The following is a 26597-nucleotide window of genomic DNA, read 5'->3' as shown; positions in this document are numbered from 1 at the left end:
CTCAAGAGCTGTCTTTTGTCCATCAACACACATACACACACACCCTGAGATTCTCATTAGTAAAAATTCCAATATGTTAAGCAGATGTATTTATTAAAAATAATGCTAATATACTCCTGGGGCACAATGATTCCAAGAGGGTATTTGCAGCAGATTGCATTATAATTATTTAACAGCTAAATAATAAAGGCTCTTTTTTTTTTTTAAACTTACAGAGTCACTAAATAATAGAAGGAAAGGAAAGAGTAGGGCTGATCCAGTGGAGACTGATGCTGGTATCAGTGTTCCCTAAGCATTTGTTTGGTCGGCAGCCTGGGCAAAGCCTGTATCTAAAGGGTTAATGGGGGTCCAAAGTGATTTTTGCACTGAGCTCCTCCCATGATGCCAAGAGGCATGGGGTTGAGAACAGAGCAGAACCAAACAGTTTATTAAACTGTTGAAACTGTTAAAAATGATTAAAAGCCAGTTCAAGATTTTCATAAACACTATTCCAAAATGTTAGTTTTAAAAATGTTAGTAGCAATGTGAGCATTCCCCGTGTCTTCCTCCCCTCCCCTCCGCTCCCTCTCCCAAAATAAAACATGAACACCCAGTGTAAAAAAAAAAAAAACACTTCAGGGAGGAGCATTTGTCCACCATTTGGGAAGAAAGGTGAGGAGGAGAGCAGACGGCGTGAAGCAGATGCTGGTACTGCTCGAGGGGCTGCTGCTGCGGGCCCCGGTGGCTCAGATCCCCCAGTAAGGCATCAGGTGTCGGGACTCCTTCTCGTAAACGTCTGGCACTATGCCGTACGGTGTCTGTACCATTTTAACTGTCGACTTCCCAAAGAGCTGGCGCTCGTAGTCTATCAGCTGCCTCCAGAAGCCGACGTTGGGCCTGATGACGGGCCTCCGGGCTTTCACCCAGTTGTAGGCCTCCAGCAGGCACACGTTGTGAAATTTCATCAGGTACGCGATGCAGAGCGTGGCCGAGCGGCTGACCCCTGCAGCACAGTGCACCAGGGTGGCCCCGTGTTTCCGGCTCACGCTGTGGATCTTGTCGGCCACGGTGTCAAAGTACAGCCCAATGGGGGCATGAGGCATGTCAGCCAGAGGCACTTTAACGTATTCAAACTGGGGCCAGTTGAAATTGGGGATCTCGATGGTAGCGTTCACAATGCAGGTGATGCCACGAGCCTGGAGGAGGTGCCGGTTGGAGGCTACGCTGCCTCTGCCCAGGAAGAGCGAGGAGGTGATCTGTGCGATGCCTCCTAGGTCTCCCTCAGAAATCATCCGGGGGGCCATGAGAGTCCGGGGGAGCGTGCTGTGACCTCTGGAGCTCATGAAGATGCCAGCAATCACACTTGCATCGTTGGAAGCAAGACCAGAGTGTATTCTTTTCCTCCACCAAGGAACCGGAAGTTACAGTCGCCTTCCTGCAAGATACAGGTATCCATCAGTACCCTAAATGCTACTGATTCATTGCAGCCTTCTGCAGTGTCTGCAGAACGGGAAGGTGAGAGGATTGGAGATGGTCGTGTTCTATAATAGCGTGTTCTTCCCAGGATGGAGACCAATCATTTTCATTGACTAACAGGAAAGGTGGTCAAAGATGCCAACATGCATAATCAATGTAAAATTCAGCGCTCTGGTGATTTTTTTTTTTAAAGGCACTAAAGAGAAAGTCTTCCTATTTTAGGGAGCGTTAAAGACAGAAACAAGTGCAGCTAATCCCTGAATAACAGCCTTGTGGGGTCCTGCTCTTACCGAGGGGAGTGGTGTTCAGTGGTACTTAGGAACAGATCCGAACTTCTGATCCCACCTAAGGCCGTGCTCTTTCATATGTTCCTGCCTACCTCCACGGCTATGATGGCCATATTTTCATAAGCCTAACTCTAGACATAGAGATCTTTCAAAGATGTAAAAATGATACCGCTTTAGGTATTATATTCCAATGAATGGGCTTTGTGGACTAAAGAGATACTGAATTGGATCAGTTATAGAAAGCCAGGAACATATGGTCACCTTAGCTCTTTATAATTTAAAAGAGCTAACTGTATCATATTTATTATTTGTGACATCTGAATACCTGTGCTATGACATTTCCATGGAAACAATCCCAGGTAACTTCAAGGTCATGATAGCAAAAATTCACTCATCTAAGTTAATGAGCATTTTCGCTGACCTGACCCTGCATGTGGCCAAATACACTTTCCTCAGCCCAAGATTTTTCTAATCTCCAAGATGTATCACCACCCCTGGCTTAAGATGTGTGTTGGAAATAAAGTTTAACAGAATGTCTGTGTAGTCTTTCATACCACTTTAGTCTGTGCCCTGAGAAGTGTGCGTATCCCCCACCCAGGGCCCCACAGGGCTGCCTGGAGTGATTCCAGTCAGAAGAGCATCCCCGTTCCACAGACAGAGGTGGCTCTGGGGCTACTCACTTGTGAGGGGGCTGGTTCCTCTGGAGTCCTGGGTCTGGAAAATCTTATGTGAGGGAGTGCTGATCAGACTGGATACAAATCAGATCTGTAGAAAGACAAGGAGGTGGGAATGTGGTCAATCAGGAAGATCAAAAGAAATCCTCCTGGGTTTTTTTTTTTACTATGAAACTGGGTTTGACTGGAATAAAGCTAGGAAGTGGAAAGCGTGTTAAATATATCTCCATGTGTATTTAAAGAATGTGCCAGTGAGACCTATCAACCTGGGACTTCCCTGGTGGTCCAGGGGCTAAAACACAGTGCTCCCAATGCAGGGTCAGGGAACTTGATCCCGCATGCTGTAACTTAAAGAACTGAGTTCATATGCCCATGTGCTGCAGCTGAGACCAGGTAAATGCAGCCACGTAAACATTTTGAAGAAAAACTATCAACCCAAGTCTCAGCTTTTTGTTAAGATTTTTCACACCACAGGTTATGTGTCGTTAAGTGCACTTTTGGCCACAGTAAAGATGAATTTTTGAGAGGAGGATTCAGAGACAGCATATTGAAATGTAAGGCTCTGCTCAAGGGGCCTGCAAGAAAGGCACAGGAAACTCAACTCTCTTCGCTGTGCCAGCAGTGTGGGACTGGGTGCAGGGAGCCAGCCAGCTTCACAAAGAGCAGCACTGCAGAGGTGGCCTCGGCCATGAACGGTGCTGGTGGTGAGAGCAGTCTGCAGTGACTCTCACTGTGTTTTCTCGTCCATGTTGGCCCTCTCATTACTCATCTATGCAACACTGTGAGCACCAATCAGTATTATTAAAAATGTGACCCCCAGTCACATGCAAATCGATGAAGTGAGAACACACCACACACAAAGATAAACTCAAAATGGCCCAAAGCCCTAAATACAAGACACGACACCGTAAAACTCCTAGAACGCAGGGAAAACAGTCTCTGACATGAAAAGTACCAATGTTTTCTTAGGTCAGTCTCCCAAGGCAATAGAAATAAAAGCAAAAATAAACAAATGGGACCTAATCAAACTTACAAGCTTTTGCACAGCAAGGGAAACCATAAACAAAATGAGAAGACAACAATTGGGAGAAAATATTTGCAAATGATGTGACAGACAAGGGTTTAATTACCAAAATATATAAACAGCTCATACAACTCTTAACAAACCCAACCAAAAAATGGGCATTAGACCTTAATACCAGACACCAAAACACATACAGATGACCAATGCTGCTGCTGCTGCTGCTGCTGAGTCACTTCAGTCGTGTCCGACTCTGTGTGACCCCTTAGTCGGAAGCCCACCAGGCTCCCCCGTCCCTGGGATTCTCCAGGCAAGAACACTAGGCACGTGAAAAGATGCTTACTGCTAATTATCAGAGAAACACAAAACTACAATGAGGTACTACCTCACACCAGCCAGAATGTACATAATTTAAGTTTACAAATAACAAGTGCAGAAGGGGGTGTGGAGAAAAGGGAACCCTCCTGCACTGCTGGGGGGAATGTAAATTAGTCCCTATGGAGAACAGTATGGAGGTTCCTTAAAACACTAAAATGAGTCACCATGTGTGCTTAGCCACTCAGTCGTGTCCGACTCGTTGTGACCCCACAGACTGTAGCCCTCCAGGCCCCTCTGTCCATGGGGATTTCCCAGGCAAGAATACTGGAGTGGGTTGCCATTTCCTCCTCCAGGGGATCTTCCCAACCCAGGGATCAAACCCATCTCATCCTGTGTCTATTCTTTACCTGCTGAGCCATCAGGGAAGCCCAAGAGTTACCACTTGGTACGTGGTTTAGTCACTAAGTCATGTCTGACTCCAGCAATCCCACTCCTGGGCATATATCCAGACAAAACTAATTTGAAAAGATACACGCACCCCAGTGTTCATAGCACTGTTAACAACAGCCAAAACATGGGAAACTGAAGTTGTTGAATGGATAAAGATGTGATAAACACACACACTGGAATATTCGTTCGTTCGTCCCGTCGCTCAGTCGTGTCCGACTCTTTGCGACCCCGTGGACTGTAGCCTACCAGGCTTCTCCGTCCGTGGGATTCTCCAGGCAAGAATACTGGAGTGGGTTACCGTTTCCTTCTCCAGGGGATCTTCCCGACCCAGGGATCGAACCTGGGTCTCCCGCATTGGAGGCAGACGCTTTAACCTCTGAGCCACCAGGGCAAGCCCAACAAACTATTGCCATTTGCAGCCATGTGGATGGACCTAGACATCATTACACTAAGTGAAGTCAGATAGATGCCATATGGTGTAACTTGTATGTGGAGTCTAACATAGGACACACATATATCTACAAAACAGACTCAGATACAGAGAAGAGACCTGTCCAAAAGGACGGGGTGTGGGGGAGGGGAGGACTGGGAGTTCAGGATCAGCGGTTGCAAACCATCGCTATGACACACAGGATGGATGAACACCATGGCGCTACCACACAAGCACTCAGAACTGTGATGAACCACAATGGGAAGGAACACGTGCATAACGGGAACCAGCTCGTTCCGCTCCTGCCTGTCCCTGTGTCTTTCCCAGGTAACCAGTACACTGAAATTTTCATTTTTTTTTTTTTTTTACAGCTCTGTGCAGCTATAACTGACATACAATCTGATGTAAAACAGTGATACATGTACACTCGACACCATCACCCCCCAGAACGTCCTCATGCTCCTTTATAATTCATGCCTCCCTCACCCTCCAGCCCCATTCCCAAGCAACCACTGATCCACTTTCTGTCACTATAGTTTACATTTTCTAGACTTATACAGTGGACTCATTCGATACAGTGTTTTTCTGTTTGGCCTGGCTTTCACTCACCATAATTATTTTCACATTCACCCGTGAAATTCTGTCTATTAATAGGTCATTCCTTTCTTTTTATTGCTGAGTAGTATTCCACTGTGCAGATACAGTTTGTTCATCTATTGACACTAGTTTTAGACTAGCACAAGTGAAGTTGATGTAATACAGGTATTTGTGTGGATATACACCTTCCTTTCTCCTGGTTAACTACCTAGGATTGGGAAGTGAAAGTCTCTCAGTCATGTCCGAGGCTTTTTGCGACCCCATGGATTGTATACAGGGGAATTCTCCAGGCCAGAATACTGGAGTGGGTAGCCTTTCCCTTCTCCAGGGGACCTTCCCAACCCAGGGATTGAACCCAGGCAGGACTGAATCAGCCTGCACTGCAGGCAGATTCTTTACCAGCTGAGCCACCAGGGAAGTCCATGGAGTGGAAGGGCTGGGTCATATGACATGTGCATATTTAACATTTTAAAATAGTTTTTAAACAACAGTTACAGCTTTCAGCCTGTGGGGCAGGCTACCGTAACCCTCCCCCGCTAAGACCTCAGAGGCTGAGCACGATCTTCACAGTTTCCCTCTGCTGTGCTCCAGGGCACTGGTGTGTGCGCTGCCATGGATTCTGAGGCTGAGACCCAGGGGACACTTCCTGATCACCTACCTCTAAGGCAAACACAATTCTGGGCCGGCTACCAGCCCTGGGGCACTACACAGGCATCCACACACACTCAGTCTTTCTGTGAGAGGCCCATTTGCTTGTCCGGGAGCTTCGACTTAAGGGGCCGCTTCTCCCTTAAGGGGGATGGGAACAGAGGTCGGCAGACACCATCTCTTGTTCTCCCTCTGTCTCACTCCAGCTCTCTGGTATCTTCTAGAAAGGAATTTGTGTACTCATCTGGTACCCAATTTCCCTGACTGCAGACCAGGGAACAACGTTAGATCACCTGTTTCTGGTGGACAGTGGGACTTAATGCTAGTGGTCCCATACGCCTGTGAATTTACACACTTTAAAAGCTGGTGACTGAGACCTTTCCCAATAGAACTCTGACAGTTCGGGGTCCACCTAACTACCGGGAGCCACTGAAAACAGGCTACTCAGACGATCATAAAGATTTAAGAGAAACCAAAAAGCCACTCCTCCAAAACCGGGAGAGGCGGCTGTTTCATTTAATGCACAGAAACCAACAGAGAGTTAAGGAAGATGAAGAAGTAGAGGGCTATGTTCCAAATGAAAGAACAAGATAAAACCTCAGAAAATGTCCTTACTGAAGTGGAGACAAATGATTTACCTGTTAGAGAGTTCAAAATCGTGGTCATAATGATGCTCACTTGAGAAAAGAATGAATGAACTTCAACAAAGAGAAAATGTAAGAAAGTACCAAAAAGAAGTCACAGAGTTGAAGGATATAATAATTTAACTGAAAAATACGCTCGAGGAGTTCAACAGCAGACTAGATGACAGTAAAAAGGATTAATGAATTCAAACACAGGACAGTGAAACTCAAACCAACAGAGCAGTAAAAAGAAAAAAGAATGAAAAAAAAAGTGAAGATTGCTTAAGGGACTTAAGCAAACATGTAAATTGCAAACATTTATATTACGGGAGTCCCAAGGCTTCCCTGGTGGCTCAGACAGTAAAGAATCTGCCTGCAGTGCGGGAGACCTTGGTTCAATCCCTGGGTTGGAAAGATCCCCTGGAGAAGGGTATGGCAACCCACTCCAGTATTCTTGCCTGGAGAATCCCCACGGACAGAGGAGCCTGGTGGGCCACAGTCCATGGGGTAGCAAAGAGTTGGACCTGACTGATCAAATGAGCACAGCATGAAAAGAAAGAAAAAGTTCTGAAAACTTCCCTAACCTAGGGATGAAAACACATTCAGATCCAGGAAGCTTGGAAAGTTCCAAACCTCAAAGAGACCCATACCAAGACACATTATAATTAAATTGTTAAAAGTGAAAACACAAGTAAACCTTAATAAAAGCAGAAGAAAACAACTAGGTACATGCAAGGGAACCACCAGAAGACTATCAGCAAGTTTTTCAGCAAAAACTTTCCAGGTCAAAAGGGAGTGGCATGATATATTCAAGATGTTGAAAGAAAACACTTCCAGACAAGAATACTCAGCAAAGCTGTCATTCAGAATTTAAAGATCAAGTTTTCCAGACTAGCAAAAACTAAACCGGCCTTACAAGAATTAAGGCAACTTTCTTAAGCTGAAAAATAAAGGCCACTAAGTAGTAGTAGGAAAATATATGAAAATATAAATCTCACTAGTCGAGGTAAATATAGTACAATTTAGAAAAATAAAACGTAAAGGTAGTATGGATGAGTTACTCATAAAGCCAGTATGAAGGTTAAAAAAATACACTTGCAAAAATATAATAGTTAAGGGATATACAAGATAAAATGGTGTAAAACACAACAAAAACAAAACGCAGGGGATAGAGTAAAAAGGTAGAGTTTTAGAATGACTGAAACTTTGACTGTTAATAAGTTACGTGTAACCCTGATGCTAAAGCTGAAACTCCAATACTTTGGCCACCTCATGCGACGAGTTGACTCACTGGAAAAGACTCTGATGCTGGGAAAGGTTGGGGGCGGGAGGAGAAGGGGACGACGGAGAATGAGATGGCTGGATGGCATCACCGACTCTGTGGACATGAGTTTGAGTGTACTCCGGGAGTTGGTGATGGACAGGGAGGCCTGGCGTGCTGTGATTCATGGGGTCGCGGAGAGTCGGACACGACTGAGCGACTGAACTGAACTGAACTGAACTGAACCCTCACGGTAATCATAAAGCAAAAACCTATTCATGGGAGATTCACAAAAGATCTGAGAAATAAACTAATAAACATTCTACTAAAATAAATAAACTAAACATACTACTATAGAAAGTCATCAGGACTTCCTTGGTGGTCCAGGGGTTAAGAATCCACCATGGATTCAACCCTGCTCCAGGAAGATTCCACACGCCGTGGGCCAGCTCAGCCCGTGTGCCACAACTACTGTGCCCCCGCACTGCAACTACTGAAGCCTGAGCGCCCTAGAGTTGGTACTCGACAAGAAAAGCCACCGCAAGGAGAAGCCCGCAGGCCACAACTAAAGTGTAGCCCCTACTCCACAGAGAGAAAGCCCCCGTGCGGCAATGAAGACCCAGTGGGGCCATAAATAAATAAATAAAATCAGCAAACCACAAAGCAGCACAGTGAGAGAACAGAGAAACTACAAAATAGCCAGAAAACAACTAACCAAACAGCAGTAAGGACATACTTATCAATAATTACTTTAAATGTATATGGACCAAATTCTACAATCAAAAGACAGAAAGTGGCTGAATGGATTAAAACAAACAGAAAAAGACATGCTGCCTACCTCTGATGTAAGGATATACAGACTGAAAGTGAGGACGGGGAAAGATATTCCATACAAGTGGAAACCAAAAGAAAGCTGGGGTAGCTACACTTAGACAAAATGGACTTTAAAATAAAGAGACAACGAAGGGCATTACATAACGATAAAGGAGGGGGAATGTCCCCAAAAGGATCAAACACTCGTAAATATTTCTGCACCCAATATAGGTGCATCTAAATATATAAAGGAATATTAACAGACCTCAAGGGAGAAACAGACAGTAATGTAATAATACAGGACTTTAAACTCCATTTTCATCAATGGACAGATCATCCAGACAGTATCAGTAAGGACACATCCGTTTTAAATACACACATTAGACCAGGTAACCTTAACACATACGTACAGAACATTCCATCCGAAAGCAACAGAATACATAGTCCTGTCAAGTGCATATGCAACAATCTCCAAGACAGATCATATATTTAGGCCACAAAACAACTCTTAATAAACTTAAGACTGAAATCACATCAGACATCTTTTCCAATCAACCAGTCTGAAACTAGAAATCATCACAAGAAGAAAACTGGAAAATCTGCAAATAAGTGGAGATTAAACAACATGTTACTGAACAACCAACGGGTCACAGAAGAAAACAAGAGAGAAATAAAAGCATACCTGCGACAAACAAAAGTGGAAATACAGCATACCAAAACTCACGGGAGACAGCAGAAGCAGAACTAAGAAGTTCATAATGATAACTGCCCGCATGGCAAGAAACAAGACCTCAGAGTCTAACCTGACACCTCAAGGACCCAGAAAAAGAACAAAGTCCCGAGTTAGTAAAAGGAAAGAAGTAGCGAAGAGCAGAGTGAAAAGAAACAGACTGTGAAAGAGAAGAAGGACTTCCTTGGTGACTGAGTGGCTGAGACTTCACGCTCCCGCTGCAGGGGGCTTGGGTGTGATCCCTGGCCAGGGAACTGGATCCCACAGGCTGCAACAAGAGTTTGCATGCTGCCACCAAGACCAAAGATCGGGTGCTGCAACTAAGCCCCAAAGCAACCAAATAAACATTTTTAAAAAGACAACAGAAAAGATCAGTGAAACTAAGAGGTCACTCCTTGAATAATAAACAAAATTGGCAAATCTTCAGCTAGACTCACACACACAAAGGACTCAAAATCAGACATGAAGGAAAAAATTTCACAACTGATACACAACAGAAATACGGAGGATCATTAAGAGACTACTAGTAATTATACACCTAGGCTGACTCATGAAGAAATAAAAAATCTGAACAGACCAATAACCAGGAAGAAGACTGAATCCCTAATCAACCCGCACCCTCCACAACCCCGTGCCACCAATGAACAAAAGTTTAAGATACAGACAGCTTTTCCGGTGAATTCTACCAAACATTTACAGAATATGTACCAATCCCCAAACTCTTCTAAAACACAGAAGAGGAGCAAACGCTTTCAAAGTCATCCTACAAGGCCAGCGTTAACATTAATACCAAAACCAGACAAGGACACAAGAAAATTACAGACCAGTATCTCTGATAAACCTAATGGAAAACTCCTCAAAATATCAACAGACTATATTACTGAATATATTAAGAGGATCATACACAATGATCTGGTGGAGTTTATCCCAGGAATTTAAGGATGGTACAACATCTGCAAATCAATCAGTGTGACACACCACAATAATAAAAGCATGGAACCATAAAACTCTGAGAAGAAAACCAAGGACACTGGTCTTAGTAGTGATTTTTTGGATTTGGCAACAAAAGCAAAAATAAACAAGGAGGACAACATCAAAGTAAAAAGCTCCTGCACAGCAAAGGAAACTAAAAAAATGAAAAGGCAACATATGGAATGGGAGAAAATATTTGCGAATGATTTGACCAATAAGGGGTTAAGATCCAAACTATATAAAAAGTACATGCAATTCAATAGAAAAATCAAATTTTAAAATGGGCAGAGGATGCATGTTATAGGATGCTCGGGGCTGGCATGCGGGGATGATCCAGAGGGAGGATAAAGGGAGGAGGGAGGTGGGAGGGGGGTTCAGGAGGGGGAACTTATGTAAACCCGGGGCAAATTCATATCAATGTATGGCAAAACCAACCAATATAATATTGTAAAATAATTTGCCTCCAATAAAAAATAAATTAATTACATAAAAATAAATAAATAAATAAAATGGGCAGAGGGTTGACTAGACACTTTCCCACAGAATATAGATGGTCAACAGGTACACGAAAAGGTATTCAACATCACTAATTATCAGGGAAATACAAACCAAAACCTCATTCACACTTTTTATAATGGCTGTTATAAAAAAGACAAATAACAAGTACTGGCAAGGATGTGGAGAAAAAGGAACCCCTGTGTACTGTTTATGCAAATATAAGTTGGTGCAACCACTGTAGAAAACCATATGCAGGGTCCCTGAAAAGTTAAAAATAGGATTACCATATGAGCTAGCAATTCCATTTCTGGATATTTATCCAACAAAAATAAAAACACTAACTCAGGAAGATAGATGCACCCCCATGTTCACTGCCAAGACATGGAAACAACCTAATGTGTCCATGCATGGATGTATGGATAAAGAACATGCAGTATATATACAAACACCGTGGAATATTAATGAGCCATAAAAAAGAGGAGAGCGTGCCATTTCCAACAACACAGATGGACCTTGAGGGCATTATGCTAAGTGAAGTAAGTCAAATACTGCATAGCAGCAGTTACACGTGGAGTCTTGGAGAAAAAGAGTTCAAAGCTACAGAGAACAGATTGCTGGTTCTCAGAGGTGGGGACTAAATGGATGAAGAGGGTTAACAGATACAAACTTCCAGTTTTAAAGTCAGTCACGGGGATGCGATATACAGCATGGTGACTATCATCAGCGCTGTACTGCATATTTGAAAGCTACTAAGAGAAAAATCTTAGAAGTTCTTGCCACAAGAAAACTCTGTTGACTGTGGTGACAGACTTACTGTGGTGACCATTCTGCAGTATGTACAAACATGGAATCGTTACGTGGTCTACCTGAAACTGACCTTACGCTGCAGTGGTTCTCACACTTGGCGAGCATCAGAATCACCTGGAGGGCTTGTTGAGGCAGACGGCTAGGCCCCGCCCCCAGAGGGCCTGACTTGGTTCGGAGAGGGGGCTCGAGAGCTGGCATTTATTTCCCAGGTGACGCTGCTGCTGCTGGTCGGGGACACTGAGCGCCCCTGCAGAGGTGATGGTGCGAGGCGCCGCCCCCCCGATTCCCCTTCCTGACTGAGGCACTCAGAGTGCCGCTGCTGACCCCCCAGGGTCTCCCCAGAAACTGCCCTTGCTCACTACAAGGGAGCTGCCTCTCCCAAGCTTCCCAGCACTTGTGTGGGGCCCACATCGGCCGACCAGTGACACAGGGGTCACGCGTAGGTGAAATCGCATCAAGAAGACAAACGAGGAAGCAGCTGCGTGAGGAAATGAGTGCGGACGTGAGGGTGAGATGCACATGGAAACGGGCAGAACTTCGGGAGGACAGCCCGTCCTGCAGCAGAGCGCAGTCTCATGCCGCTTCCAAGTCTCTCCCTGGCAGAATCCTAATAGTTTAAAAAGCAAAGTCACCACGCGGCAATAAACACACCAAGCAAGGCTTCTGAACTGCTGATGATAACTCCATCCTCAATGTGGAAGATGCTAATCAAATTTCCAACCAGGTTATCCAGTTACTGTCTAATGAAGAGGGACTAATGTCCTGTGGGCTCCCAAATAATTATCCTGTTTGGGAAGCCACTTGCCCTCCTCAGGCTGGAGTCCCAGGTTCACTGGCCTTTTCAGCAGAAAGGTCTTCATCAAGGGCCATGGGTAAGGGATGGGTGGGCTGAAAGCCTAGCTTAGTTAACTCCTCCTTCGCTGGGCAGTGAGAGGGTACTTGGTGCTGCAGGGAAAAGCAAGCAGATTGTGAATCCTCAGGGCAGAATCCAAGCGAGACAGACAGGATGCTCCCTTCCTGCTGCTGCTAGTCAGTCTCGTGCCAAAAACCTGCTTAAACTGCCAAAGCCAAGTCCAAGGTTCAGAAAAACAACTTCTGCCAGAGAGCACTCAGAGGGCACCGGCTACAGATGATCCTCTGACCGAGACTCCCAAACCCTTCTCGCAGACCGGAAAACACAAAGTTCGGAAAGGGTGAGGTGACTTCACCTGGGAGAGGACAAGGCGCAGGGCTCTTCAAGAGAAAAGACCCAAGGTGTCTGGGCTCCTGGCTCAAGCCCACAGACGGCTTCACGGTGCCCAGGGCGGGTGCCTGCGGTCTCCTCGCCCGCCCTTCCAGCGCCTCCACACCACCAGCGCCTTCGGTGCATGAAAGGGGCCTCAGCTCTGCCTAAGCAGATCAAAGGCTCCACACAGCGAAGACTGACCCAGATAGGCTGAGCTGCTCCAGCTTCTCCTACTGCCCAGAAGACAGAAACAGTGCCACAGACGGTACACCCTCCAGGTCCCAGAAAGCCCTTCTGATGGCAGAGGGAGGGACCACCACAAGAAGCAGGCCCTGGGGAAGGCAGAGCAAGAAGCCCTAGTCTGCTTCATGTCTAAGATTAGCAGAGTCTGATCAAAATGAATAAAAGAAAACATGGGTACGACATCACAGGTGTGTCAAAATCAACTCAGTGAATGTGTGCAGGGAAAACAGGATATCTGCTGGGAGAGTAAAAGACTGACCACGTTTGAGGGATCAGGGATTCCAAGGTGCCCTCTGAGTGACAGCACTGCTCCCACTGCAGCGCCCTGATCCCTGGGACAAGGATGACCAGATAGAACGCCAAAGAATGCCCATGTCGCTGTCCATGGTGTTCAGCTCATTCACTGATGTTCACAGCGCTCAGTTTGCATTGACTTCTGAGAGCGAACAAATGTTTTCTGGGCCAGGAGAGTGGGGGTGAGGTGAAGGGCAAAAAGGAGGAGCTGTCCTAAACCAACGCCAGAGTTGTTTTTTTTTAACAAGTTATAAGAAATGTCAAGGATGATGCTGGTTTCTGAATAATGAACATCAAAGGGCTAAGTGCTAAACAAAATGCAGAATTAGTGTCTACTGAAGTGACTTAGCAGCAGCAGCAGGGGGCCTGTAATCTCCGGAAAGCATAAGCTGTTAACAACAACTGGAGCGCTCCTGGGATGGGCACCAGGATCTAACCTGGAGCAGGTGCAGACTGGCTACCTGCAGTCAGTCTATTCACAGTATCCATCCCACTGCCACCGAAGCTACCTTTAAAAAAAAAAGATCATGACAAGAAAACCACTAGAATCAGGACTTAAAGAACTGAAATTCTATCTACAGCTTTTTCTTCTTCTTTTGAATAAGCAGAAAAAATGGCCACAATAGTGCCAGTGATGACCCTTTAAAATATCTAAGGTATTTTTAGCTTTAGGAATTTCAGAGGTTTGGAATATATACTGGAGGCCTATACTTTTTATTTTTTAATACACGAAAAGCCTATGTAATCACATTTTATTCTTCCATTAAATGTCTAGTTTCAAAAAAAAAAAACCCTTAAACTCATCAAAATAGAGGCATTAGCCTACACTGCTCTAAGTAAATAAATACTACTTTTCTCATTATATTTCATTATTAAATCAGAAATGTGTTCCACTGGGGGGACTTCCCTCACGGTCCAGTGGCTAAGACTCTGTGCTCCCAATGCAGGGGGCCTGGGTTTGATCCCTGGTCGGGGATCTAAGAGCTAAGAGTTCGCAAGCCACAACTAAAGATCCTGTGTGCGATAACGAAGACCTGGTGGACCAAATATAAATATTAAAAAAATGTTAAGTAAAAGAAATGTGTTCCACTGGGGGGAAAAAGTTAACTCTTACAAAAAAAAATCACAGTGTGGCAAAATTTAAGGGGAAAAAAAAAACTTTCTGATAAAGCATTGAGAATAAAATTCAAACAAATACTGAGCTGCATTCATGTTAAAATGAAATAAAAGATAGTCACAAATTGTTCTCACTTATCTGGAGAGCTAAATTTGGAAAGCTAATTTGCTGAAACATTTTAGATTTGGAGGAGGGGTTGTTTTTGCTTTTCCTGCCATACAATTTAACTGATGCAATGGCTGGGAAGAGGATAGATATACATTATACACAGAGAGCTAAGGAATCTGAGAATCACCATTTAGACATTTTGGCCACAGATACTCCCTGAGAGTGTAGCTGTAGAGCAACTGCCTGTGTCGTCGTGGCCTGGCTGACACCTCGATATCCTCCGATGGATATCAACCAACCAGCCCGTGAACTGAGCCTAACAAAGGCTCATCGTTTGAAGACACTAGCCAGCTGCTGGGTGGAGAACAGACCACGTCCAAAGGAAGACATGAGCGGCCCACTTGGCAAGAGCGGGGAAGAGAGCGTGCCGGCAGTGACAGAGGTGCACGGGCTTCAGGAGCTCAGCTCCACGGACAAACTCATAGAGTCTCATGCTGGAGACAGGAGAGGAGACGATAACTAACTACCTATAAAAGGTGAAAGTGTGCATGTGCTTGTACCGGGGGCAGTCTGTCCCCATTTGGACCTGAGTTTTTGAATCTGGTCCTCGCCCCCCTGGTGTTTATCTGTCGCTCATTCACACGCCAGTATTTACTGAGCTCATGCCATGTGCTCAATACTATTCCAAGTGCTGTTGGGGACTGTGGCAGAATGGATTTGCCAGAAATGGCCACAATAACACCCTGCATCCCACGTGACCAACCAAAACCGTACAGTAGAAATGAGGCTTCTGAGGCGAGATCACGAACCAGTCAGACCCCTCTCCCTGGTCTCCTAAGATGCGCTCTTGGAACCCAGCTGCTATGGGCTGAGGCAGCCCAAAGAAGCCAGAGTCACCGTGTGGAGGGGTCACTTGTGGGAGTTCCAGCCGGCAGCGCGGAAACCCCAGCTGACAGCCAGGATCAACTACTAAATGTGTGAATCAAGACACTTCAGTGGTTCTCGGGACTTTCCTGGAGGTCTAGTGGCCAGGACTTCACACTCCCAGTGCAGGGGGCCTGGGTTCCATCCCTGGTCAGGAAACTAGATCCCACATGCTGCAACTAAGACCCAGCACAGTCAAATAAATAAAAATATTTCTTTTAAAAAAAGACACCCCAGTGAACCTAGCTCCCAACCATCAAGTCACCTCCAGACACTGTGGAACAAAGACAAGTTGTCCTTACTACATAAGGTCCAAATTCTTGACCTGCATGAAACTGTGAGCAAAAGAAAAATGACTTTTACACCACTGAGTTTTGGAATGGTGTGCTATGCACCAAGAGTCACCAGAACAGGGATACAAGGTAACAAGGGATATCACCCTGTGCTAGGATTTGATCATCTTCAAGAGATGACACAGGATGCACATAGAAAACAGCTGAGCAACAGTAAGAGATAGACTAACATCAAGTGGATCGAATGAGTGGTACAAACAGTGGGTGCTGCAGCAATGCAGAGAAGGCAACAGGGTCAAGACAAAGGAAAACTGTCAGTGGTGCTGAAAACCTGAGCTGTTTCTCGGGGAAGTGTCTCCGAGATTACACTATCATGCTTTTTCTCCAATCCATTTAGGCAGGCGCCGTTCCGTTCCTGCTTTGCAAGAAGTCTCCCTACTTGGAGATTCCAAATGAAGAACACCACTGCTCACAAAATGGGGCCCAGTAGCCATCAACCTGGAGCTTGAATGCAGAATCTCGGGCCCCATCCCACACCTGCGGAATCCGGTTTTGCAGCTTAACAAGATCCCCGGTAAGCTGTACACACACTGAAGGGCGAGAGGCGCAGGCCTCATTAATCTGCCTCCGTCGGTCCCGCAGGACTTGCTGAGGCAAACTCGAGTGCCTGTTTTGCTGAAGCCACACGAGCATGCTCAGCCTCTCTGGGATCAGTATCCTTGTGTTGTCATGGTTCCCAGATGAGGAATCAGAGGCAAATGGATGCTAAGAGGCTTTCCCAGACTCCACACAGAAAGTGAGTACCCCCACTGGGGCCAGAACCTCTTTCTCCATGAGTGGTTCATTTATTGATGAGTCATACAATCTGACCACAACTGATTGACTGATCCGAAGACTACCAAAATGTACATCTCACCAGGGAAGAAAACAAAAACTACAGAAAGAAAGAAATTGTGGAATGTAAGGTCAGTCTGATTGTGCTTAATCTATAATATGGATATTCATCTAAAATATCCTAAACCGCTAAGTGGTATGAGATGGTCTTTGGGTGTAAAAAACCTGATCAACTTGAACCAAGAAAATGGGTGCAATATTTCCACAATCACATTTAAGCTTGCTTGGTAATAACTGGAAACCAATTTATGCCACAACCTATACAAATAATACTTTTAAATCTCAAAGAGTAAAGGGTAAAAAGTAAACATGAATCATAGATTCCTGGTTAACTGGTAAACTCTGATTTCCATAGGGAAGCACATCTGGAGCCACAGTATTCAGCTGTGCTGTGCTCAGTTGCTCAGTTGTGTCTGACTCTTTGCCCGCCAGGCTCCTCTGTCCATGGGATTCTCCAGGCAAGAACACTGGAGTGGGTTGCCACGCCCTCCTCCAGGGGATCTTCCCAACCCAGGTCTCCCACATTGTAGGTGGATTCTTTCCTGTCTGAGCCACCAGGAAAGCCCAACCCACAGTATTAAAAAAAAGAAAAGAAAAAAAATTACACATCAGCAACTAAACCCAAGGTTAAGTATAAGTTTGCCTCAAAATTCCTTGAAAAGCAGAATCATGAAATCTCAGGTCCATTCACAAATAAGATCTCAGTACTTAAAAGTTCCTTATTAATTTAAAGAAGACAAAAATGAATTTAAAAATTAGAATAAAGTTCATAGGACTAAGAGCTCAAGAGTGAAGAGTTGAGCACTCTGATCTTCTAACCATTTGACGTCTCACTGGATATATCAACATCATTAAAACTCAAACTGTGAGCCTCAACTTTCTCCCCACAGGGATTTATTTTTCATGCTCCTGGCCAAATTCCACATTTTTAGTACTTTTACACCAAATTAACTTCATTTGTAAACTACTGATGAATTAACCTCCCATTTTTCTTTATAAACCAAAAATGAAAGTCGCTCAGTCGTGTCCGACTCTTTGCGACCCATGGACTATATAGTCCATGGGATTCTCCAGGCCAGAATATTGGAGTGGGTAGCCTTTCCCTTCTCCGGGGGATCTTCCCAACCCAGGGATTGAACCCAGGTCTCCTGCCTTGCAGACGGATTCTTTACCAGCTGAGCCACGAGGGAAGTGGCATCTATGAGCGTTTCTGAGCTGAACAAGATAACCAGGTTAGGTCTCTCGCATTAGCTGGAGGGAGGGAACCAGATAATGCCACACATACCCCTATATCCCTGCCAAAGGACAGCAGGCTTCCCAAATTCTGAGGGCAACTGTGTATCTTAGCCTTCCTGGAGCAAAGGGAGAGATTAAAGTTTTAGTTAAACAGGAGTTAAAGAACATAGTATACTGAAGTTATTCCCTCGGCTTTACCTGTCTCCTAAAGAAATAATGTTGGGCTTCCCTGGTGGCTCCATGAATCCTCCAGCCAGTGCAGGAGACATGGGTTCAATCCCTGATCCAGGAAGATGCCACATGCCGTGCAACAACAAAGCCAAAGCACCGCAACTACCGAGCCTGTGCACCCAAGCCCGCGCTCTGCAACAAGAGAAGCCGCTGAAACTAGAGAAAGCCCGCAGACAGCAACAAAGACCCCGCGCAGCCAAAACTAAGTACGAAATAATCTCATACAAAAAGATAATACACAGCTCCCTGTGTTTTTAGATTATACTACTAATTACTAGTCACATGCTTAATGAGAATCCAATGGGCTATGAACCTCATTCTGTGTGCCTGCTCAGTCGTGTCTGATTCTTTCAGACCCTATGAACTGTAGCCTGCCAGGCTCCTCTGTCCATGGGATTATCCCAGCAATACTGGTGTGGGTTGCCATTTCCTTCTCCAGGGCATCTTCCCAACCCAGGGATCGAACCTGCGTCTCCTGCATTGGCAGGCCAATTCTTTACCACTAGCGCCACCTGGGAAGCCCCCTGAACCTAAACTCTGCTGCTGCTAAGTCACGTCTGTCATGTCTGACTCTGTGCGACCCCATAGACGGCAGCCCACCAGGCTCCCCTGTCCCTGGGATTCTCCAGGCAAGAACACTGGAGTGGGTTGTCATTTCCTTCTCCAATGCATGAAAGTGAAAAGTGAAAGTGAAGTCGCTCAGTTGTGTCCGAACTCTACTCTTGTTCAAATCAGGGGCCGGCAAACTATGGCAGGCGGGCCATGTCTGGTCAGTCATCTCTTTCTCTACCACCCATGAGCTAAGAATGGTTAATACATTTCTAAACCGTTTACAGAGAACTCAAAAGAACAGCATTCCATGGCACACAAAAACTGTGTGAGATTAAAATTTCAGTGTTCATGAGTCAAGTTTTTACTGGCGCACAGCCACGCTCATTTGTTACATATTAACTACGGCCAAGGTAAGTTTAAAACAGCAAGTTAAATGGTTGCAACAGAAACAGTATGACCCACAAGCCTAAAATATGTACTATCTGACCCTTCATAGAAAAAAAATTGCCTATCCCTGAAATTATGTTATAAAGCCATCACAGTAGATGGCAAAGAAATATTTTTCCAAGTGGCCCTAAGGACCTACATGAGAATCCTGCGTGAGACTCACTGGGCTGCTGGCTGGAAGGCTCCAGGGGTGCTCTATCCGCTACGTCACTGTTTACTAGTCAACAGAAGCAACACCCTCTTGTTAAAAGAGTTTTTTCCTGCCACTCCATAAACTCAAAGACCTAAAGAGTCAAAAAGACCTGCCACGGTCCACTGACGATGGACAAGGCACCAGCGGGCCCAGCAGTTGCATATGAATTTCAAAAGGGCCCTTCTGTCCACGGAGACCTCCAGATGGTAGCAGAAAGCTGACCAAACTGGATGGGAGGTCACTCTCTGTCAACATAAGGGTAAGAATGGGAAATGATGAGGTGAGCAGGCAGGGCCATGACCTCGGCACCAGAGCTCCTCCTCCTCCCTGCAACGGGGAAAACGCAGTTCTTCTGTAAATTACATCCTTTGGAAAAGGATATCAAAAAACACGAATAAGATATCTCCCCCATCACTAAGAGGTTCTGACTCTACTTTTCATCTTCCCCCATGAGTATCTTTTCTTAAAAAATTCTAATTTATATATAAGTAGTTTTTTAAAATTATGGTTATTTTAGAGAATCTGGGGGGGGGGACCCTTTATTTAGTATATGAGTGAAAAAGTATGCATGACTTGTAAAGACTGAAAATAGACCAACTCAGCCATTTTCCAAGATGCCTCACAGAAGAAATAAAGAAGTGTTACAAACCTTACATTCTTTCGTGTGTGTGTGTGTGCGCTTAGTCACTCAGTTGTGTCTGACTCTTTGTGGCCCCATGGACTGGGATATTTTCCCAGGAAAATACTGGAGTGGGTTGCCATTTCCTTCTCCAGGGGATCTTCCCAACCCAGGGATTGAACCCAGGTCTCCTGCACTGCAGGCGATTCTTTACTGCTGAGCCATCGGGGAAGCCCTGTTTTCATTTTTTTTTTTTTTCAGATGCCCATTTATCAGTTAATTTCATGGTGACAGTTGAAGGGTGTTTTCTAAACCTCCAGAACTGTAACTCTGCCCCTAGGATATAGACAGACTGTCAGCAGATAATACCAGGTACACTAGATGCTCAACACACACCTGGACTTAATAATTTAATTTGTCCTGACATGACCTCCCTATCCCCTCTCCCTCCCTCCTTCTCTCCTCTTCTCTCTCTCTCACACATACACCGGTTTTAAATCCAGCCAGCAACACCAAACACAAGTGATTCAAGTTAACCCGGCACCTGGTTACTCAGAAAGCAGGAACCATAAACCCCAGCCGTGAACTACCTCTACCGTTCAGCACGAAGGGAGACCTGGAGAAACGGACATTTCAAAGACTGTAAAAGCATTTCTTCTCGTAGCAAAGAAGCTGTGGCTCCTTTGGTATTGCCAGGGAATTCCTGCATTGGTGCCTCTCAGGATCTGCACATGTACACAAGCATGTGAGTACAAACCCTCCCTCAGACGGTGTTTTCACAAGGACTAGCCTGGGTTCCTGCATATGTCACACACTAAGCCTGCACATTCAGGGCCGGGCAGCAAGCAAGTCTTCTCCAGCACGATGCACCTCACCACCACAAAGCATCTCATGGCCCAAGCGGTAAGTCTTCCAAAACTTTTAAAAGACTACTAGACACTTTAATTTTTAATGCTTCCTTTTACAATATTTAAATTGCCCTATAACTACACATCTATCTAAGAAAAAAAGATCTTTGGAAGGATCCTATTGTGTATTTCTCAGCCACACAGAGTGGAAAACCATCTCTGGCTCTGGGTGTTATGTTAGTTCAAACCATACAATTAAACATAAGTATATAAAAATACAGTGGTACAGGAAGGGCCAGGGATCAAATCACACCACCTCTGTGACATTTATTCAATCACTTGGGAAATATCCAAACATATTGTGGTTAAACAGCAAGCACAGTGGATTATAAATTCAAGGCTGACACCAACGGAGGAATGTAAATTGGTACAACCACTTTGGAAAATTGGCCTCAGCTAGTAAAGTTGAGGATACAGGCATCTATGACACAGCAGTACTCATAACTGCCCTGGACTAGAAATAACCCAGATGTCCATCAACAGCAGATGACAAATAGATAACTGTGGAATATTCAGACAAATATGAACTAATTACAGTCACAGGTAACAACATGGATGAATCCTAAAAAACTGTAATGCAGCAAGAATTTAAACCAAAAAATCATGTATGTGTGTAAATACATACATGAATGTATATATACACACACTTACATATATATATATGTGACATTGGCTGCCACCCCCCAAAAAAGGATTTACAAGAATACCTACTTTGATTCTACTTGCATAAAGCTGAAAACCAGGCAAAACGAAACTATATTGTTTAGAGATTAATCTTTCGGAGAAGGCAATGGCAAGCCACTCCAGTACTCTTGCCTAGAAAATCCCATGGATGAAGGAGCCTGGTAGGCTGCAGTCCGTGGGGTCGCTAAGGGTCGGACATGACTGAGCGACTTCACTTTTCACTTTCACACATTGGAGAAGGAAATGGCAACCCACTCCAGTGTTCTTGCCTGGAGAATCCCAGGGACGGGGGAGCCTGGTGGGCTGCCGTCTATGGGGTCACACAGAGTCGGACACGACTGAAGTGACTTAACAGCAGCAGCATTAGTAGTACAGTGGGTAAGAATCTACCTGCCAATGCACAGGACACGAGTTCAAACCCTGGTCTGGAAGATCGTACATGCCTCGGGGCAACTAAGCTCGTGTACCGCAACTACTGAAGCCTGCGTACCTCGAGCCCAAGTTCTGAAACAAGAGAAGCCGCGAGGAGAAGCTTGCACAGCGCAACAAGAGCACACACAGGAATAAAGACCCAGAGGGGCCCAAAACAAAATAAATGAATGAAAACATACATATATTTAGGTAACAAAAACTATAGAAAAGAAAGGAAATTATTTTCACAGAAATGAAGCTAGTTACTGGCTGGGTTACCTCTAGGGTGAGGAGAGAGGTGGTCACTGGAAAAGAGTGTGCTTCCTGACCTGCAAGACGGTTACAGCTGTGCTTGCTTTAAAGTAATTAAGTTATCCATTTATGTTTTATACCCTTTTGTGTGTTACTATTCACAAGTTAAGAAAGGTTAAATAAACACAATGCTGGTTTTCAGGAATTCAGAAGCCTTACAATTCTGGCCAATCTGGGGAGAGAATCCTTCTGCTTGGAGTATCACTACTGCCTGTCCGTTTCATGAGGTCAGTGACCTTATTTGCCTTCTACCCCAGGATTCAGCACTTAACTTTTCACATAGCAGAAGTCTCAATAAATGTCTAACACGTAAACCCATAAACTCTTTTTTTTTTTCTTTTGGCCAGGCCCAACAACTTGTGAAATCTTAGTTCCCTGATCAGGGACTGGACCCAGGACTCAGCAGCAAAATTGCAGGGTCCGAACCACTGGGCCGCCAGGAATCCATAAACTCTTTCACGTGAATTTTGTTTTAGCTCACCTATCTTCTGAAACCACTGATTTGAACGGTTTTCATGGAAAACGTGAACGTTTCCTTTCTCTGTCTTTACCCCAGTGAGGCTTTCATAAATAACTAAAGCTATCATCTTAAACGCTTGCTAAGTTTACAACGAGGACTGTTGCTTCAGCAACTCCCTTCACCTTCCACTCCCTTTTACGCCTCCTCATAAGCAAAGACAAATATACGAGATTTTTTTTTTTAATGGCAAAGTTTTCCTTTGCAACCAAGAGAAACACCAAGGATCTTAATGATTTAACTGTTTTGAAGTTAAGAAAGGGTCATTTGCCTATTGTCTGGAGAAAATACTACCAGTGCTATCAGGGTTAGTAAAACTTAACGACCAGCTGGACTAAAAACACTTGTTCTAGACAGAAACCAAGTGTCTAAAACAGGACATTTTAAAGTTAATACTTAAAAATAATAAAATAATTTAGTTAAAAATGTCACTCAGAAAAAAAAAATAGAGAAGCTAGAGGTTACCAGACTATGCAGACCAGAAAAAAAGAATCATTCAAGAAAATGCTCAGCAAAGTCTAAAAGAACACACATAAACCAATAAAAATATACGCAGTGATTACTCTGGGGACAGATGCTCAAAAGAAAGTTTTAATCTTATCTTTAAAGTTTTAATTTTTTAAAACAGAATGTTTAATTCTTGTGGTACTGGGGAAAAGTATTTGTAACCCACCTTGCCTTAAAATAAAATCCCAATTGCAAAAGAATCTACCAAACAGATTCCTCCTTAAGAACCAACATTTTAAAATGCTAAAATATTAAAGGATTTCTTGGACTTACACACCTGGCCAGTTTTTTTAATAATAATAATAAGAATATACATTTATACCATTGTATTAAAGAATACTGCAGAAATCATACCTGCATTCAACCACTGTGAGAGTTCAACTGATAACTCAGCATAGACACGCTGGACACTGACGTTTAAAAGCCTTGGAATGAAGGAAACTGTCTCCCGTTTTATGGGGGGAAGCCAAAAATATCAAGCATCTACCTCTCCTCCCCCAAGCGTCAGAAGATGAGTCAGAGCTGGAGGCAGGAATAGGGCCCATGTGTCAAGCCGCCCGTGCAGGGCGCCTTCCTACCTCCACCAGGCAATCCTCTGCCCCCACCCAGGTTAGGGTCCCTGCCTCAGCCTGTCCCTGCTGTGAAGGCTCAGGGGTGTCCCTAGTCAAGAAGAGGCAGCTATTCATTCTAAGGGGTGCCTCCTTCCCCGCATTTCTAAAGACAATCCAAGAATGGAGGCCTTTAGGAGTCCACAACAAGGAACAATCACGAAACACCAAACGCAGCTCAAGAAAGCGGAGCTTTCTTACACGTTCAGTTAACTTTGGAAAGAATACAGCACCTTTGTTTCTCTGGTTGTAAAGAGCAGGAAACACACGGAGAGCAGCTATGACTTGCCTGTTATCACTTAACTTTGTGACACCGCTGAGGCCCAAGCATGGAGATGCTGACACTTCCAGCCTCTGTGGCTTTTAACTGCTCTGTACAATCTCAGGGAGTCAGTTCCAACATTCCATGACACTTCTGACTAAGAATCCCTCATGGACTAGGAATTCCAGGAACTCTGCTCTATATTCCTGTCAGATGAGTAAAGAATCAGGACTTGAATTTTGCCTCCATGTTCACATCTGTAAAATAGGATGGTACTGCTCTTTACCTACCTCTCTCATAAAACTAACAGCTAGTTAACACATGCTAAATGCCCTGAGGTCTTCCTGGATGAAAAGAACAAGGTACTTAAAAAAAAAAAAAAAATCCCTACACAGTAGAACTGCATTTTAAAGTCACACCTCCTTCCCTTGCCTCTGGGATGCCCAGTTACCACAACACTAGCTGGTACCACTGGCAACATCCACCTAAATAAAATATACAATCCAGCGAAGGCAGCTACATACAGCATGCAACTAACTCCTTTCGCAAACGAGAACTCAACTTCGCATTGGAGCAAGGGTACTTAAAGAGAAACAAAAAGATAACGTTGGCACTGTGCACACCAATCCACCACCGTAGAGAAACCCTCAAGTTGAATACTTGGCATTGCTGAAAGTCAAGTTGCTTCTATCAATGCACCAGAAACCTTCGGAAGAGGCAAGAAGCCGCCGACGCTCCCGAGGCTCGGAGCGGACGAACGGGGGCGGCGGGGCGAGGAGGCTGAGAGAGGCCATGGCTGGACCGGGGAGCAGAGGGATCAGGGAGGGGGAGGGGAGCAGAGAGGATGCTCGCGAGCAGCCGAGGGCCGGGACCCGGGCGCAGGCGCCGCCGCGGCAGGAGGGCAGCCCGGGTGGGCGGCCGGAGTCGGGGCGTGCCCCCAGCGCCCGCGAGGCGCGGCCGGGCGGGAAGGAGGGGTCGCGGCGGAGGTCGCCGGGCCTCTCCTCTCCCCGCCGACCAGAAGATGCGAGAAGCGCCCGGGAGCAGGTGGGGGATGCCGGCACAAAGTTTCTGGAGACCCGGCTCGCGCGGGCCCACGGCTGTCCACTCCGGCCAGGTCCCCCGGAGCCCGCTCGGCGCCAAATCCCGCCCGCCCGCTGCCCCCCGCCCGAGCCCGCGGGCCCCGTACCGGCTCGCCCAGGCTCGCGGCCAGCGTTCTTCTCTGCTGCGCGGCTCCCGGCGTCTGCGGGCTGGCCGCCGCGCGCGCCCCTCCTTCTCTCCTCCGCCCGCGCCCGGGGCGGGCCGCGCGCACGCTCGCTGCGCCCCGCCGCCCTCTCCCGGGGGCGGGGCGGGCGCTCGGGGCGGGGGCGGGGCCTCGGCGCTCGGGGCGGGGCCTCGGCGCTCGGGGCGGGAGCCGGGCCTTGGCGCGAGAGGCGAGAGGCGGGCGCCCGGCCCGCAGACCCCGGGGGCGCGCGGAGCCGCAGGCGGAGCGCGTGCGCAGTGTGCGGTCCGCCGCGGAGTCTGGCATCCCGCGCGCGCATCCCTGGTACCCGGGCAGACCTCTGCTCAGAGAACCCCAGCGGTGTCCCCGTCTGGGTCACAACATAAGACCCTGCTGTTTCCCCGCTTGAGCGTCTTCCTCCAAACTAGGTTCCGGCGAGGGTCCAGGGATGGCGAACTAGGGTGCTTTGTGGATGTGAGAGGGTTAAAGGCAAGAAAACGATACAAATATAAAAGGTGTGAAGATTGCAGTTAGTGACTAATCTCCTACCCCCACCTTCCATCCTGCAAGGGGGAGCCCGAGTTGGGACCAAAGAGTGAAGAGAAAATAAATCTCATGGCAACTGTTGGCTGAATTTTGCTTGGGCCGGTATGGGCAGTTTCTAGAGACCGTGGGAGGCTATGTGCTGTGCTGTGCTTAGTCGCTCAGTCGTGTCCGACTCTTTGCGACCCCATGGACTATAGTCCGCCAGGCTCCTCTGTCTGTGGGGATTCTCTAGGCAAGAATACTGGAGGGGGTTGCCATGCCCTCCTCCAGGGGATCTTCCCAACCCAGGGATCGAATCCAGGTCTCCTGCATTGCAGGTGATTCTTTACCGTCTGACCCACCAGGGAAGCCCAGAAGTGGCTATAGATGTGGCCTTCTTCTGCCTGCCCCAAGACCGCCAACCCACTGTCATGAACCATAGGTAGCACCTGAGTTTCAAAACATCAAGTCCACACACCTTGTGCCTCCAAGGCAGGGCTGAGGGTCTCCAGAGCACAGGCTGAATGCATTAATTCATGGAGGGCTTATTTGCTGTGTCACTCTTTTTTTTTTTTTTTAATGTAGGTTTGTCCATCTATAACTTGAGTAGATGCAGAGCAGACATTCAATACAACCCTGCCCTGGCAGATGAGGGGAGGTATAAACAACTTCCTCGAGGCTGGG

The 26597-nt window shown here is 45.9% G+C and overlaps 1 protein-coding gene across 2 annotated transcripts; it reads right to left on the bottom strand.

Annotated features, from left to right (window-relative positions):
• Positions 1–74: 74 nt before the first annotated feature.
• DUSP14 (dual specificity phosphatase 14) lies at positions 75–25494 on the bottom strand. 2 transcript variants are annotated; one of them, XM_055400713.2, is made up of 3 exons: positions 25356–25494; positions 2423–2507; positions 75–1414 (listed from the first exon to the last, which is right to left on the bottom strand). In XM_055400713.2, the coding sequence occupies exon 3, from the start codon at positions 1320–1322 to the stop codon at positions 726–728; it is 597 nt and encodes a 198-aa protein (XP_055256688.1). In that variant the 5' UTR covers positions 1323–1414; positions 2423–2507; positions 25356–25494; the 3' UTR covers positions 75–725. The 2 variants fall into 2 exon arrangements, with proteins under 2 accessions (XP_055256688.1, XP_055256697.1); XM_055400722.2 differs by lacking the exon at positions 25356–25494 and adding an exon at positions 23654–23713.
• Positions 25495–26597: the final 1103 nt, after the last annotated feature.

Source organism: Moschus berezovskii, chromosome 20 (genome assembly GCF_049115385.1).
Source record: "Moschus berezovskii isolate FMDL1 chromosome 20, NW_MosBer_1.0, whole genome shotgun sequence".
Classification (NCBI taxonomy): domain Eukaryota; kingdom Metazoa; phylum Chordata; class Mammalia; order Artiodactyla; family Moschidae; genus Moschus; species Moschus berezovskii.
Note: the sequence above shows the minus strand (reverse complement) of the source record. Positions and strands in the feature narration are given on the sequence as shown.